The sequence below is a fragment of the Pleurodeles waltl genome, chromosome 10 (assembly GCF_031143425.1).
Source record: "Pleurodeles waltl isolate 20211129_DDA chromosome 10, aPleWal1.hap1.20221129, whole genome shotgun sequence".
Lineage (NCBI taxonomy): Eukaryota > Metazoa > Chordata > Amphibia > Caudata > Salamandridae > Pleurodeles > Pleurodeles waltl.
Window position 1 is genome coordinate 336,290,535 of NC_090449.1, and position 16,887 is coordinate 336,307,421.

At 48.7% G+C, this 16,887-nt stretch overlaps 1 protein-coding gene across 1 annotated transcript in view; it reads left to right on the forward strand.

Annotated features, from left to right (window-relative positions):
• The window catches only part of LOC138261520 (lipopolysaccharide-induced tumor necrosis factor-alpha factor homolog), a 218,936-nt gene that overhangs the window by 87,396 nt on the left and 114,653 nt on the right, over window positions 1-16,887 (forward strand). The window contains exon 3 of the mRNA XM_069210531.1: window positions 1,954-2,004. Within this exon, the coding sequence (XP_069066632.1) occupies window positions 1,954-2,004 (51 nt within the window). The remainder of the gene's footprint in view (window positions 1-1,953; window positions 2,005-16,887) is intronic.

Genomic DNA, 16,887 nt, shown 5'->3' on the forward strand with positions numbered 1-16,887 from the left:
TGGCATACTGGAGGGCACCTCCACTTCTGTGGAGGCATCTGAATCTTGCCTTCAACAGTCCAAAGGTCCTCTCTATAACATTTCGGTTCCTCCTATGTGCACTGCTGTATCGCCTCTCTGTCTCATTGCTGGGTGTTAAGTACGGGGTAAGCATCCATGGTCGTAGTGCATATGCACTGTCACCTATTTGGCAAAAATGAACAATGTTAGCTGGGCATGGATGGGTTCCACATTGACCTGTGTGTATGTCTGCAAGGTGTATTCAGCTATACCTAGGAGATATCCGTCTCCAAACTCCCCACGTTCTAGGCGTTGGTGTATCCCACTCTGCCTGAAAATGTAAGAGTCATGTGTACTCCCTAGAAATTTGGCTACCATGTCAGTGATAACATAATGGGCGTCACATACCACCTGGATGTTCAGTGAGTGGGTACACTTCCGGTTGCGGAACATATATTCCAGATTTGCAGGAGGGCATATTTGTATATGTGTCCCGTCTACACACCCTATTGCATGCGGGAAGTTGGCAATCCTGTAGAATTCCAACTTGGTGCTGTTGATTTCTGCCTCATTCCTGGGTAGGTATATGTATCTGGACATGTGTGTGAGTATGGCATCTAGGAATGCTCTGAAGAACCGTGAGAGTGCACTTTGAGATACCCCACCTGCCACAGCAATGACCCCCTGATAGCTACCTGAGGCCATGAGGTGCAGTGAGCATAGCACTTGCACATGTGGGGGGATGGCGCTGCCGCGCACACTCTGGCGTTGAAGCTGCGGATTTAGTAGATCTATTAATTCTAATATTGCTGCACTGCTGAGTCTGTATTTATCATAGATCTCCTCCTCAGTTTGTTGGAAAAGTGTCTGTCTGGTTCTGTATATCTTCTCCTGTCTCTGGCTCCTCCTCCTCATCTGCTGTGCGGCGTGGGCTCTCCTCCTTCTTGCTATCACATATATCTCCGCCATCTTGAGTAACCCAGGTGCCTTCTGGGTCTCCTTTTATAGTTTGGTTCTGGTTACCACCTGCTCTGAGTTAGTGGTAAATTGGAAGTGCAAAATGGGCTTTTTGCGACTAGTCGCAATTTGTGAGTGGCTATTTCATATGGTTTGCGACTCGCAAATTGCGACTTCCTATTTGCGGGTCGCACAATGGGGTCGTTATTTTTACGAGTCAGTAATGGCTCGCGGCGCAATTTGCGATTCGGAAATGGGGTTTTTGCATCCCATTTCCGATTTTGTGGGGTCGCAAATTTCGATTCGGGCCATTTGTGACTCGCAAAAGTTTGCTACATCTGCCCCTAAGTGGTAACAAGAGTTACAATATATATCGGAAATTATCAGGCCATTCATAATGGGTAGCTCAGTCAGCAGTGACATCTCATTCCAAAAGTTCCAGATGGAACAAGGTTGCAAAAGTATTTTGCCCTCAGTTAGTTCTTCAACCGGCGTCCTTTAACATTTTGCTGGAATTCCTGGCATTCCAGAGGGACATAGTCATAAGCGGTATTTGATGAGGACTCGAAAAAGTTGTAATTGCGGATGCACTTGTCCTCCTTTTTGTCCATAGTAAGCAAATGCGTATAACTCAAATTCGCACACTCAGATCTGATCTAAATGGTCATAGTCCAGATTAAAAAAGATGCTCAGCGCTACTGCCAGCCAACAGCAAAAAAATTCACTTGCATAGATAGACTTACAAGTGAGCAACTGGAGCTTTTTACAAATTGACAACTTTCATTGCAAGCAGAAGGTAATTTTATCTAGTGATGTTTCTAAAGAGTCAAATTTTATTCAGCATTAAAGATGATTGGTGCATTAATGATATTATTGAGATCATTCTATGCCTCGATTGAGGACATTGCGATTTATAAATAACAATCATATCCAAAACCGCAAATAAGTAAAAAAATCTCTCTTAGATTAATTATTTTATTTGTTTTCCCTCTTTAGGATATGCTCCTCCACCACAACCTGCTCCATACTATCCTCCACAAGTGCCAGGTATCTGTTTGTTAAAAATGAACAATTAGATGGATAAGAATATGATTTGATCCCTTTACTGTACAGTTTGTTGCAAAATGTTACTTTTTATATATTGAAAAGCAGATGTGTGAGATCTGACAGCCTTTGGGTGGTCCTCCGTCAACTTCTTGCTTGTCTCCCTCCACTTTTCTGACACTGTTTATGCTGGTTTTATGACTCAGTACACTTTGCCACTGCCAACCAGTGCTAAAGTGCATATGCTCTCTTCCTTAAACATGGTAACATTGTTTCATCCCCAATTGGCATAGTTGATTTACTTATAAGTCTCTAGTATCGTTTTAACAGTATTTTAGTCAGATAAATATTATCTATTTTCCTAAACCTGTGTGGTGCATTTTTCTGGTGTTTTCACTGTGTTACTGTATGATTTATTGCACAAATACTTTACACACTACCTTCTAAGCTGAGCCAGACTACTCAGTGCCAAGCTACCAGAGGGTGGGCACAGGATAATTTGGATTGTGTTGTGACTTACCATGACCAGGATTGTGGTCCCTACTTGGACAAGGGTGTATATCTCTGCCAACTAGAAACCCCATTTCTAACATTGGTGATCAGCGGTGAGGATAGTTTGTGCAGTCCCATACAATAGCTACATGAACACTAACCACCCATAGCCTTTTTCTGAAAATTTCTCTACTGGACATTTTTTAACATAATCCTATACAACATGTCTCTGGCTGGGTCCCAAGGAGGAGCTGGAGAGTTTGACCTAGCCAAGCTGGAAGCATACACTGTCAGCCAGCTGAAAGGGTTCTGCAAGGGGATGGGATTACCTACCCAGCGAGCCTCCAAGAAGGAGGAGTACCAAAACGCACTGAGGGCCTGGGCGGAAGCCCGTTCACAAGAACATGTTGAGTTGGGGGAGCAAGTGGATGGCTCTCCTGAGGACGTGCCAACAGTAGTGGGGGGTGACACCCTTGCATTTGTGCTCCTTGAGAAGGCAGGGAGCAGTGTCTCAAGTCATGGCCTGACCGCAGAGGAAAAGAGAGGAGATAGAATTCAGGCTGCAGTTGGCAAGATTATACATGGAGACAGAGGAGGGGAAAGCAGAGAGAGAAGCCAAACAAGCTGAGGCTGAAAGAGCCTTAGCTGAGAAGAAACTTCTATTGGCTCATGAACTAAGTCTGAAAGACCTGGAGCTCAAAGTCTAGGCAGTCTGAGTCCTGCAGTGATGGTAGAAGAATAAGTACAGTACCTGATGGAGACAAGAAGGTTCATATACCAAAGGTTTGGTGCCCAGTTATGTGGTGGGAGATGACATTGACAGGTGGTTTTCTGCTCATGATGTTGCTCGGAGGACACATGGGATTCCTGAAGAGCACTGGGGGCGGGTCTGTGGAAACACATGCCTATATTTAGGAAGGACATACTTCTGACATTAGAGGCTGGGGACCAGAACAAGTACACTCCCATGAAAACCATTTTGATTGGCAAATTTGGACTAACCCCTGAAAAGTATTGCCAGAAATTCAGGGACAGTAGCAAGCATGCCAACCAAACCTGGGTAGAGTGTATTGATTTTTCCAGTAAGGCACTGAATGGATGGGGCTGGGTCAGTACAGTCAGTGATTATGTTGGGTTGTACAGTTTAATCCTGAGAGAGCATATGCTCAGTATTTGCTCTACAGAGTTGCGCCAGCACCTAGTTGACAGTAAGCTGACTGATCCCAGGAAGCTTCCTGAGGAGGCAGACCTAAGGGCTAGCCCCAGAGTGTCCAAAAAGGTATCTGGGGGGACCCACAAAAGTGGTCAGGGTCCTCAGCAGAAGAAAGAGGGGGGAGAAAAACTTAAAAATAAAGAGTTCTCAAAAGGCACCCAAAATAATTCTCAAGGGAGTAATGGTACCGGTACCAGTCTGATCCGAAAAAGAAAGGGTTCTTTGGCAATAAGACAGGAAAGTTTGTGCCCCAAAGCATAGAGTTCTCTAAGTATAGTCACTATAAGGGTGACTTCAGAGGTCCAAAGAAGGCACTGCCCCCCACTGGAGGGCAGACACCTGGCTTGACTAGTGTAGCGCTCGGGGAGGGGGTAGTCCCAGTTAGTTTTGGGGAACAGACAGAGGTAACCCTAGTGTCCCCCCGGGGGATGTAGAAATGGTGCCAAAAACCCACATGCCTTCCAATACTTCTAAGTATAGGTAGTGGGTCACCATTAACAGGCAATGGGTGGAGGCTCTACGTGACATAGGAGCCAGCATGTCTAGTGTCAAGGGTCAGATGGTGTCAGCAGAGCAGGCCCCACCGAACACATTCCACCAACTCATAGTCGCCGACAATCGTGAGAGCCACCTACTGGTAGCTCTGGTTCCCTTTGAGTGGGTGGGGTCTCTAGTACTCTGAAAGTAGCTGTAAGTCCTGCCATGCCTGTAGATTGTCTGTTAGGCAATGACCTTGAGCACACTACCTGGAGGGAGGTAGAGCTAAGTTCTCACCTGGAGATGGTGGGATTGCCTGAGTGGGTCTGCATGACCACAAGGTCCATGGCTGCCCAGAGGGGAGTCAAGGGCATCTGGAGCCTGAAAGAATGGTCCAGACAGCTACCAAGAAGAGGGGCAAGGGGCGCAGGAAACCGGTCCCAGATGTTCCCACAGTGGTTTACAGGGTCCCTGAAGAGGAGACCCTGAGCTAACAGGGGAGGACATTGCTGCCCTGTGTGACCTAATTGAGCTTGGTGGCTGGCAAGTTGAGGGTGGGTCAACCAGGGAAAAATTCTGCAGTGTGCAGAAAGAGTGTCCCACTCTTGTGGACTTGAGGTAACAGGCCTCAGCCCAAGCAGCAGGTAAAGCCTCTGGTGATCACCTTATCTATTGGGAGAAAGCGAGACAGCGAGTGTAAGGTACCAGAGGCTGCGACAGCACATGTGCTGGTGGTCCCCCAGTGTTTCCGGGCTTTCCTACTGGGCCTGACTCACAGCATTTCCCTAGCAGGACAGTTAGGGCAAGACAAGACCTTTGCCAGGCTTGACAACCTCTTCTATTGGCCTGAATGCGGAGAGCCTCAGATGCATTCTGTAGGTCCTGTCCTACCTGCCAGACTAGTTGGAAGGCAGGGAAAAGGCTTAAGACACCCCTGACCCCGCTCCCCATTGTTGACACCCCCTGTCAAAGGGTGGGCATCTATGTCATTGGTCCATTTGACCCCAAACTGTCCTAGGCAACAGGTTTATCCTGGTTTTGGTGGATCATGCCACCCGAAACCTAGAGGCAATCCCTCTGAGGATGGTGACTGCACTGGTGATGACCAGAACTCTGATGGAAATCTTTACCCATGTGGGATTCCCAAAGGAGATTGTTACTGACAGAGGCACAAACTAAATGTCTGCATACATGAATTCTATGAATGATGCATGTGGGGTGACTGACAGGTAAACCACACCCTATCATCCTCAAACCAATGGTCTTGTGGAAAGAGTCAATAAGAACTTGAAGGGCATGATCACTTGCCTCCCTGAGGCCACGAGGCATAAGTGGGACGCACTCTTGCCAGGCCTTCTCTTTGCTTATAGAGAGGTGCTCCAGAAGGGGGTTGGTTTCAGTCCCTTTGAGCTTCTCTATGGGTACCCTGTCAGGGGACCCTAAGCATTGTGAAAGAGGGGTGGGAGAAAGCTCCAAATGCACCCCCTCAGGATGTGGTCAGCTACATGCTGGCCCTCCGCAACTAGATGCATCACTTCTGAAAGAAGGCTATGAGTAATCTCAAGGCCAGTCAAGAGGTTATGAAATGTTGGTATGACCAGAAGGCCACTCTTGTGGAGTTTCAGCCTGGAGACAAGGTATGTGTGCCTAGAGCTCTCCAGGACCACTGGACTAGCCCATATGAAATAAAAGAGCGTAAAGGGGAGGCCACTTACTTAGTGGACTTCCAGTCCACTAGGACCCCCTTAAGGGCCCTCCATGTGAAAAGACTGAAGCCTCATTTTGAGAGGACTAAAGTCATCATGCTTCTGGTGACAGATGAGGGTGTGGAGGATGAGAGTGAACCTCTCCCCGATGTCGTCTCTCCCCAAGAAGGTGATGGGTCAGTGGAGGGTGACATTCTCTCTGATTCACTGACCTTAGAACTGCAAGGGGACTGCTACCTACTGCTGGAGCAGTACTCCTCCCTGTTTTACCTCACACCTGGACTCAAACGCTTGTGTGTCAATGATATTGACACGGGAGAGAGTCCTCCTGTAAAGAATACAATTTACAGGTTGTCAGAAAGGGTGAAGGCCAGTATCAAGGACAAAGCTGCCAGATGCTGGCTCTAGGGGTAATTGAGAAATTCAGCAGTCCCTAGTCCAGCCCTGTGGTACTGGTACCAAAGGCTGTCCCACATGGTGCCAAGCCAGAACGTAGGTTCTACGTTGATTACCAGGGTTTCAATTCAGTCACAAAAACTGATGCTCACCCCAGCCCCTGAGCTGATGAGCTCATAGACAGGCTAGGTGCTGCCAAATTCCTCAGGACTTTGACATCAGGGTACTAGCAGATCGCCTTGACTGAGGGGGCAAAAGAGAGATCTTCATTTTCAACACCTGAGGGACATTACCAGTTCAGGGGAATGCCGTTTGGCTTGAAAAATGCCTCTGCTACCTTCCCATGGTTGATTAATGGGGCCCTGGCCGGTAAGGATGTGTTCTGCCCCGCCTACATGGATGACATTGCTGTCTACAGTTCCAGTTTGGAGGAACACCTGCTATACCTCCAAGAGGTACCCCAGGTCCTGCCTGCAACAGGCAGGCCTGACAGTTGAGGCCAGTAAGTGCCAGATTGGGCAGGGTTCTTTGGTGTACTTGGGACACCTAGTAGATGGTGTCAAGGTGCAGCCACTTCAGGCCAAGATTGAGACAATCACGGCCTGGCAACCACCTAGAACCCAAACTGAAGTGAGAGTCTTTCTAGGCCTCACTGGTTACAACCGCAGATTCATTAAGGGTTATGGCAGCATGGTGGCCCCCTTAACTTAGCTGACTTTCAAGAAGCAGCGTAGGTTGGTGTTCTGGACAGAGCCTTGTCATAAAGCCTTTGATTCTCTCAAGGAAGCCATGTGCACGGCACCTATGCTCACTACCACTGAATACTCTAAGGAGTTCATCGTGCAGACAGACGCTTTAGAGCACGGCATAGGGATGGTTCTAGCACGGTTCTAGCACAGCTGAATGAGGAAGGCCTAGACCAACCAGTAGCCTTTAGTAGCAGAAGGCTATTACCACGGGAACAGAGATGGAGTGCTATTGAGGGAGAAGCATTTGCTGTGGTCTGGGCACTGAAGCAGCTGAGACCATACCTGTTTGGGACGCACTTCCCGGTTAAGACAGACCCCTCAAAGGGCTCATGCAGATGAGGGGTGAAAATCCTAAACTCTTGAGGTGGTCCATCTCCCTACAAGCATGGACTTTACGGTGGAGCATTGCCTCGGGACTGACCACGCCAATGCTGGTGGTCTCTCCAGATTCTTCCGCCTTAGTGATGAGAGCTCCCAGGGGTTGGGTAGCTCTCCTCACTTTCAGCCAGGGGGAGTCTTCCCCCAACCACAAACACAGGGCACTCAGTCACATCTACATGCATCTGCAAATTGAATGGGGCTTCCTGGACTGGAAAGATGGAGGGCCTGATACTTACATTTCAAAGGCCAGTGGCCTGGCCCCATACAAAGGGACTAATCAACCCCCACAGGGACCCTGGCAGGCAGGACTAGGCTGAAATGGAAACTTGTGCACTTCAAAACCACTTTTTGAAGTCTCCCCCACTTCAAAGGCATTTTTGGGTATATAAACTGGGTCTCTGACCCCACCAACTCAGACACTTTTTGATCTGCACCCACACTCTATCAGAGGAACTGCCTGGCTACCCAAAGGACTCTCTGGATTGCTTTGCTGAGAAGGATTGCTGCCCTGCTGTTGCCCTGCTGCCCTGCTGGCCTCTGACTTTGCTCAGAAGGACTCTGCCTTCCCCTAAAGTGCTTGCTCTCCAAGGGCTTGGATTGAGCGTGCCTTCTGTTTTGAAGTCTCAGGGCCAACGAAGACTTCACCAGCTAGCTTTTTGCTAGTTTCAGCTTCAGCGACGCTGGAACGACTTCAGCGACACCAGAGACGTCACAGCCTGCTCCCGCTCTATGGACCTCTCTGCACGCAAGGACTGCGGCCTGCAACGCAAATCTGACGATGCTGTGACTCCACTGACGTCACTCAGGGTCTTTGTGACACTGTAAAGTCGGCACATCACGTACTAATGGACCAGAACCTGCAACCCCGCTGGGTCACAAGGAGTCGACACATCACTGACAATGCCGAATCAGCTCCCCCTGCATCAAGACGGAACCGACACCTCACTTCCACCTGCCTCACAGCGTGGAACAGGTGCCTCATCTCCTCGTACGCAGTGAGGGAGTGACTCCACACCAACTCCTGCGACGCCACTCTCCAACTCTGTGCGACGTCTTTGTTCTTCATTTTTTTCCGACGGTACTGTACGTGGAAGGGTGGAGGATGTGTGACTCTGTGACCAGCACCAATGATGTAGGATTGTTGGGTACGACTTTGTCAATGACTCTTTGATAGCCCCAGTGAAGCTATTGTGTGTCTATGTGCTTTACTTGGATTTAATCTTTAAAACTTCATAACTTTGCTTGTGTACATTGGAGTTTCATTGTTTCAAGTGTAGTTTAGTCAGACAAATATTATCTATTTTTCTAAACCTGTGTGGTGTATTTTCGTGGTGTTTTCAATGTGTTACTGTATGAGTTATTGCACAAATACTTTACACACTACCTTCTAAGTTAAGCCTGACTGCTCAGTGCCAAGCTGCAAGAAGGTGGGCATAGGATAATTTAGAATGTGTTCTGACTTACCATGACTAGGATTGTGGTCCCTACTTGGACAAGGGTGTACACCTCGCCAACTAGAGACCATGGCGGTCATTACAACCCTGGGGGTCGGTGTTAAAGCGGCGGTAAGACCGCCAACAGGCTGGCGGTAAAAAAATTGGAATTACGACCGTGGTGGAAAACGCCAACAAAGACAGACACTTTAACACTCCGACCGCCATTGCGGTACAGACAAACAGCTTGGTGGTCACCGCCAACAGACAGGTGGAGGACAAAGTACCACCCACAGTATCACAACAGTCCAACCAGCCACCTTTTCCGGGGTGGATTCACCGTGGATAAAAACACGGCGGAAACAGGACTTCGAAGGGAAAACGCTCACCTCTAGACACCCCACGAGGAACCAGGACACCATGGAGCCGGACCTCCAAATTCTCCCTGCGATAGTCTTCCTGCTCCTCTACCAGGAGCACGAATGCCAGCGGGGACGACCACGGTGAGTACTTCACCTACGACACAGGGGAGGGGGGAGGGAAAAAACAGGGACACACACATGCAACACCCCACACCCACACCCACCCTCACCCACTACAACACACACACTAATACATATTTATACAATATAGTTACACCCCCAACCCCCCCCCGAAAGAATGCAAAGACAAAAGGAAATGAGTGTAACCATTGTAATATATTAAAAACAAAAATGCAAATATATATATATATATATATACACACCATAAACAAAATACACACCAAGCTTAGTAGTCCAGGTAGTGCTCCAATGAAGTCAGTGGAACACTGGGCCCACACGGTATGGGCGAGGCCCACACAAGATCCCGACCATGACGGAGAGAACACTGCAGGGGCATCAGAGAGCGAGAAAACAGGCACCTCAGGGGGAGGGAAAGGGGGGGCACCTCAGCCGGTTGAGTGCACGACGCCAAATCCACGAGAGGGCCACATGCCCACAGTTACATCCTGGGGAGTGCAAAGCCACAGTCTCTCAAGTCTCTACAGTGGGTGGGTTGCCCACTGTTTAATCCTGGGGAGTGCAAAGCCACAGTCTCTCAAGTCTCCCAAGTGGGTGGGTTGCCCACTGTTCACTCCTGGTGAGTGTAAAGCCACAGTCTCTCAAGTCTCTACAGTGGGTGGGTTGCCCTCTTTTCAATCCTGGGGAGTGCAAAGCCACAGTCTCTCAAGTCTCTACAGTGGGTGGTTTGCTCACTATTCAATCCTGGGGAGTGCAAAGCCACAGTCTCTCAAGTCTCTACAGTGGGTGGGTTGCCCACTGTTCAATCCTGGGGAGTGCAAAGCCACAGTCTCTCAAGTCTCTACAGTGGGTGGTTTGCTCACTGTTCAATCCTGGGGAGTGCAAAGCCACAGTCTCTCAAGTCTCTAAAGTGGGTGGGTTGCCCACTGTTCAATCCTGGGGAGTGCAAAGACACAGTCTCTCAAGTCTCCCAAGTGGGTGGGTTGCCCACTGTACAATCCTGGGGAGTGCAAAGCCACAGTCTCTCAAGTGGATGACAGTCTCCACTGGCTCTGGAGGGGGCATGGTGCCCAGAGTGCTTCATCCTGCTAAGGACAGAGGTAGTGGATGTATCTCTCCACTGGTTCTGGAGGGGGCATGGTGCCCAGAGTGCTTCATCCTGCTGAGGACAGAGGTAGTGGATGTATCTCTCCACTGGTTCTGGAGGGGGCATGGTGCCCAGAGTGTTTCATCCTGCTGAGGACAGAGGTAGTGGATGCATCTCTCCACTGGTTCTGGAGGGGGCATGGTGCCCAGAGTTCTTCATCCTGCTGAGGACAGAGGTAGTGGATGTATCTCTCCACTGGTTCTGGAGGGGGCATGGTGCCAAGACTGCTTCATCCTGCTGAGGACAGAGGTAGTGGATGTATCTCTCCACTGGTTCTGGAGGGGGCATGGTGCCCAGAGTGCTTCATCCTGCTGAGGAAAGAGGTAGTGGATGTACCTCTCCACTGGTTCTGGAGGGGGCATGGTGCCCAGAATGCTTCATCCTGCTTGTGACGGACTCAGTAGCGCCAGCGCCCTTGACGCTCATGGGCCAGCGGTGCTTGAGGCGGCGGTGCCCTGTTCAGTGGTGCTTGAGGCGGTGGTGCCCTGTTCAGTGGTGCTTGGAGCGGCGGTGCCCTGTTCAGCGGTGCTGGTGGTCCTCTCTGTCCCAGCGGGGCTTGTGCTGGCGGTCCTCTCTAGCCCAGCGGGGCTTGTGCTGGCGGTCCTCTCTGTCCCAGCGGGGCTTGTGCTGGTGGTCCTCTCTAGCCCAGCGGGGCTTGTGCTGGCGGTCCTCTCTGTCCCAGCGGGGCTTGTGCTGGCGTTCCTCTCTAGCCCAGCGGGGCTTGTGCTGGCGGTCCTCTCTGTCCCAGTGGGGATGATGGCGGTGGCCTCCTGTGCAGCGGGGATGATGGCAGTGGCCTCCTGGGCAGCGGGATGATGGCGGTGGGCTCGTGGGCAGCAGGGATGATGGCTGTGGCCTCCTGGGCAGTGGGGATGATGGTGGTGGGCTCCTGGGCAGCTGGGATGAGGACGGTCTCCTCCACCGTGCTGCTCTTCCCAGACTTTCCTGGTTTCTTGTGGCCCTTCCCCACCTTGGAAGGTGTCGCCGCTGACTCCACACTCCCACCGGGACCCCTGGGAGCGACTTTGGTGGCTGTAGGCACAAATATGAATGCTATTGATCAAACAGATGATCATTCTATTGCAATACCCCAATGGAAAGCAAGTATATTTGAAAGTGTTGTCAGAAACTTACTTCTTGTGCTAATATTGTTGGGACTCCACTCAGTTCTGCATTTCCACTATCTTTATGAAGTTAAATCCTATTAAACAGAGTTTATTCTCACAAATGGAGGCAAACATCTATACAAATCATAGAATAACTGGGCAGCTTGCAGCTTTGGCACATTCGGCCTCGCCTTTATCACGAGTGCAAGGCCCTTGGCTTTAATATCTGTTCCTCTTATTCAAGTTCACATTTCACGTTTCAAGTTTTATTTAAGATTTATTCAGACGTCAATTGACATGAACAATCCTATTATAAATTATATAGCAAATGGCTAATACGTTTACTGCGTTTTCCACTATAAAAGTGCAGAAACAAATCAGTAAAACAAATTAAATTATCTTAAAACAACTCTTAAACATTTCAAAAGATTAGATCACACATATTAATTCCGAGGAAGAAGTGCATAGATGTATCCGTGTTTACTAAGCTATATCCACAGTAAAAAGGTGTTGAAAACAGCCTTCGAGGTTCGATAAGTGCAACATGACACAGTTTTTGTTTGCCACCACTACTGTATAGAGCTGGGACATAGTGGCATCTTTTTCCTGATCAACCCAGTTTCCAGTGTAGAATTTAAGAGGAGGGTTAACTGGCCTTAATAAAATTATTAACCTTCTTACACTATGGTCAGGGGACAGGGACAGATATTCTTGAACCTTACCACAAGAAACTGTTTTTGAGAAGGATTTGTACAGTCCAGTACTGACTATCTAATCCAAACAATAATCTCGCAATAGCATTTGTAAGGTATAATCGCAACTGTCCAGGGGACCATGAATCAAAAGTTGCTTATGTAAAATCAAGTTTATTTAGCACGCATTGTACATTTACTGTAAATAAGTTGTGCTTGTGTAAGTCTGTAAACAACTCCTGTTTAATTATTCTTCAAGAGGGCGAACGCCCTTAAAGGCATATGTACTTGTGAGGCCAAATTCTAGATGTATGGCCTGAACACGAATAGGTAAACTGAACAAAACTCATAGAGTATTTTGTTCTCCACAAGTTTTAAAATATGACTGTTTTACGATATGTATGTGCTCTAAGGCATAGCTTAAAATTGGTAGAATATTTCACTTTATAGCTTTCTAGTAACTGTGGAAAACACCTTCATCCCATATATTTATAGAATGTATTTAGTGTGTGTGATAATGCATTATTCCCATTCCATTTAAAGTACTGTTTGCTGTCAAGATTTTGAGAAAAGATTCTACCAATATAAGTGCAAACTTAACTTATTCTAATTTCTCACCAACTAGGGATTCAACCATAAGGCTTACAGTGTTTCCTGGACCTAAAGGTCAACTTTGTAGTCCTTTATGAGCTATGTTTACTATATCTTTATTTTGTTGCCTATTATTTGACTTTGTTGTGTTTTAACATAAGGATCACTGTAAATATTTTTCTTAACTAAGGAAATATTGGAGCAATGAATTGCTGAATTAAAACGTAATAAGATGCTGTTTGAAATGGGGTTTCTTTCTGGTTGGCTAGGGTATGCACCTAAGCCAGGCAGAACACACCACTCTAGTCAGGGCCCGTAAGTTACACACCAAAGTAACCTGTGCTCACCCCCTTGGTAGCTTGGCACCGAGCAGTCAGGCTTATCCCCAAAGTTCATGTGTACAGCATTTGCGCAACACGCTAGTGACACAGTAAATACACCATAAAAGAGAATTCACACCAGATTATATAAAAATATATTGTAGATGCATGCTTAGACAAAAAACATCATAGTTCATACGTGGGGTCCGATTCACAAAGGTAACCTAAGACTTTTGGTCTAAACTTAGACCCAACATCTAAGTTTATGACTTTGGGAACTTACAAAGGGCATTTACGAGTGATACCTTAAGGTCCGCACTAGGGGAGCACACCTAAAGATACTACTCTTAAATACCCTTTGTGAATTCTCAAAGTGCCCACAGGTAGGTGAAAAATAATAGTACTTTTGCTAACATGCAGGTCTTGCCATAATATCACGTAAGCCTTGCTGTTTGTCCCTACAGGATGTAAAGAGAGGGGAGCACAATGGTAGCACCTCACTCTTGGAGACCTTGTTCATTCCCCCCGTATGCCGTATGCTGAGGCACTATCCACAAGCGCGCAGGGCAGCTGCTGGACCAGGGCGGCTCTTACCTTGAAGTACGACTGGCGACTAAACTCCCCCCGAGCCCAACTTACCCGTTGTATTCCTGGCAAATAGGGTCCGGCTGTCGCGGTTGGGTTGGCAGCCTCACGACTGGAGCCCACGCCATCTCCCTTGCCCTTCTCTTAACTCTGGGAGGTGGGGCTTGGCAGTCGTGTCACAGGTATTCTGGGTGCTCCTGGTTGCCTGGTATTACATCGAGGACAACCGCACTGAGAGGCAATGTAGCAGCTCGCTCTCCCCTGGTGGCAATCTTCAATTGTGGTACATATCCCTCGAGCAGCCTGCATCGGGGGGGTGGAGGCAGAGCAAGGTAAGGGGAAAGCACTGAACTACGATTGGACTTTGGCACTCGGTCTTTCTTCTAGAGCAGCGCAGATCCCGATCACCACCCACTGCCAGCAACAGCACTCACAATGTGCTGTAAGATAATAAACAATGCACACTGCGTGCTGAGAGTTAAAAACCATGCACTGGTTAAACAAGACAAGGAGCAGGCCACAGTGCTCCCCCTGTGCTCGGCTCCTTGGGAGGCATTTGGGGGGGCACAAAGGGGCAGGTAGACTAGCACACAAAGTGAGTAGGCTGTATGGCCACCCTCCTGGCAGTCCAGCAGTGCCTAGTGAAGCCGAAGTCAGGGAGCAGCTGCAGCAGGGCAAAAACAGAAAAATAAACAAGTGAGTATGCCATCCAGCAAATAGCAGGGCAGCAGCAGAACAGCAATCTAGATGAGTCCTTTGTGCTGCCCAGCAGCCCTTCTGACAGCAGCTCAGTCCCAGCTCCAAAAGTGCTGTAAAACCATGGGGTCAGAGCCCCTTTACTTATTGTAGGATGCTGGCCTGGCTTATAGTGGGTACCTGATGGCACTTACACCTTGTGCCAGGACCAGTTATCCCTTATTAGTAGATTAGTAGTGTTCTAGCAGCTTAGGCTGATAGAGGTAGCTATAGCAGAGCAGCTTAGGATGAACTAGGAGACATGCAAAGCTCCTACTATACCACTTATATCATATAGCACTATATCACAATAATCACAATATTCAGAGTTACTAATAATAAAGTTACTTTATTTTAGTGACAATGTGTCAGAAATATCTCAGAGGATATAATCCCTTAGGAGGTAAGTAAAATACACAAAATATACACACAAGCCAAAATCAGGTAAGTAAGCAGTTAGAAAAGTAGTGCAAACACTGTAGAATACAATAGGATGTAATAGGCCTAGGGGTAACACCAAACATATACTAAGAAAGTGGAATGCAAACCACTTAGGGATCCCAGGCCTAGTGTAATGTGTAGAGGGTCGCTGGGAGTGAAAGAAAACACTAAGGGTGTCCAAAATACCCCACCCAAGACCCTGAAAAGTAGGAGTAAAGTGACCCTACTTCATCAGAAACACACTAAAGTTGTGATAGGAAAGTCGAAATAGGGGATTCTGCAAAGACCACAACTGACTGCAAACGGATTCCTAGACCTGAGGACCTGCAAAGGAAGAGGACCAAGTCCAAGTGTCCAGGGGGGCAGGAGCCCACTAAACCCCGGATGAAGGTGCAAAATGGCTGCCTCTGGGTGGAAGAAGCTGAAGATTCTGCAACAACGGAAGATGCCAGGAACTTCTCCTTTGCACAGAAGATGTCCCATGGCGTGCTGGAGGATGCAGAGTTATTTCCACACAGAAAGACCGCAAGCAAACCTTGCTAGCTGGAAAGGTTGAGGTTGAAGAAAATGGGTGCTGCCAGGGCTCAGGAAGGACCAGGCGGTCGCCCCTTGGAGGAGGAGACAGAGGAGGTGCTCAGCAATACAGAGGGCCCACACAGAAGCAGGCAGCCCCCACAGAAGTACTTGAACATGGGTTCAAGAAAACTGAGCACAGCAGTTGTCTCAACACTACAAAGGAGGGTCCAACGAAGCCGGTGGTCAACTCAGCAAGTTGAGCAATGCAGGACGTAGTGCTGGGGACCTGGGCTGTGCTGTGCATGAAAGATTCCTTGCAAAAGTGCACAGAATCCCTAGCAGCTGCAGTTCACGCAGTACACAGGATTACTGTCTGGTGAGGGGAGGCAAGGACCTACCTCCACCAAATTTGGACAGGTGGACCACTGGACTGTCAGGATCACTTGGATCCAGCTCCTGTGTTCCAGGAACCATGCTCGTCACGATGAGAGGAGACCCAGAGGACTGGTGAAGCAGAGGTTTGGTGTCTGCATTAGCAAGGGGAAGATTCCGTCGACCCACAGGAGATTTCTTCTTGGCTTCCAGTGCAGAGTGAAGGCAGACAGCCCCCAGACCATGCACCACCAGGAAACAGTCGAGATAAGGATGAGGCGCTACAATGTCGCTGGAGGTCTTCTTGCTACTTTGTTGCAGTTTTGCAAGCGTCCTGGAGCTGTCAGCAGTCGATCCTTGGCAGAAGTCAAAGAGGGATATGCAAAGGAACTCTGGTGAGCTCTTGCATTCGTTATCTCAAGAGAAGCCCACAGGAGAGACCCTACACTGCCCGCAGAAGAGGATTGGCCACCTAGTCAGGTAAGCACCTATCAGGGGGGTCTCTGATGTCACCTGCTGGCACTGGCCACTCAGAGGCCTCCATTGTGCTCTCACACCTCTGCATTCAAGATGGCAGAGGTCTGGGACACACTGGAGGAGCTCTGGACACCACCCCTGGGGTGGTGATGGACAGGGGAGTGGTCATTCCCCTTTGCTTTGTTCAGTTTCACGACAGAGCAGGGGATGGGGGATCCCTGAACCAGTGTAGACTGGTTTATGCAAGGAGGGCACCGTCTGTGCCCTACAAAGCATTCCCTGAGGCCAGGAGAGGCTACTCCTCTCAGGCCCTTAACACCTATTTCCAAAGGGGGAGGGTGTAACACCGTTTCTCAGAGGAAATCCTTTGTTCTGCCTTCCGGGGACTGGGATGCCACGACCCTGGGAGGACAGAAGCCTGTCTGTGGATTGGCAGCAGCAGTAGCTGCAGTGAAAACCCCAGAGAGCTGGTTTGGCAGTACCCGGGGTCCATGCTGGAGCCCCGGGGATGCATGTGATTGGCACCCCAATACCAGATTTGGCATGGGGGACATGAT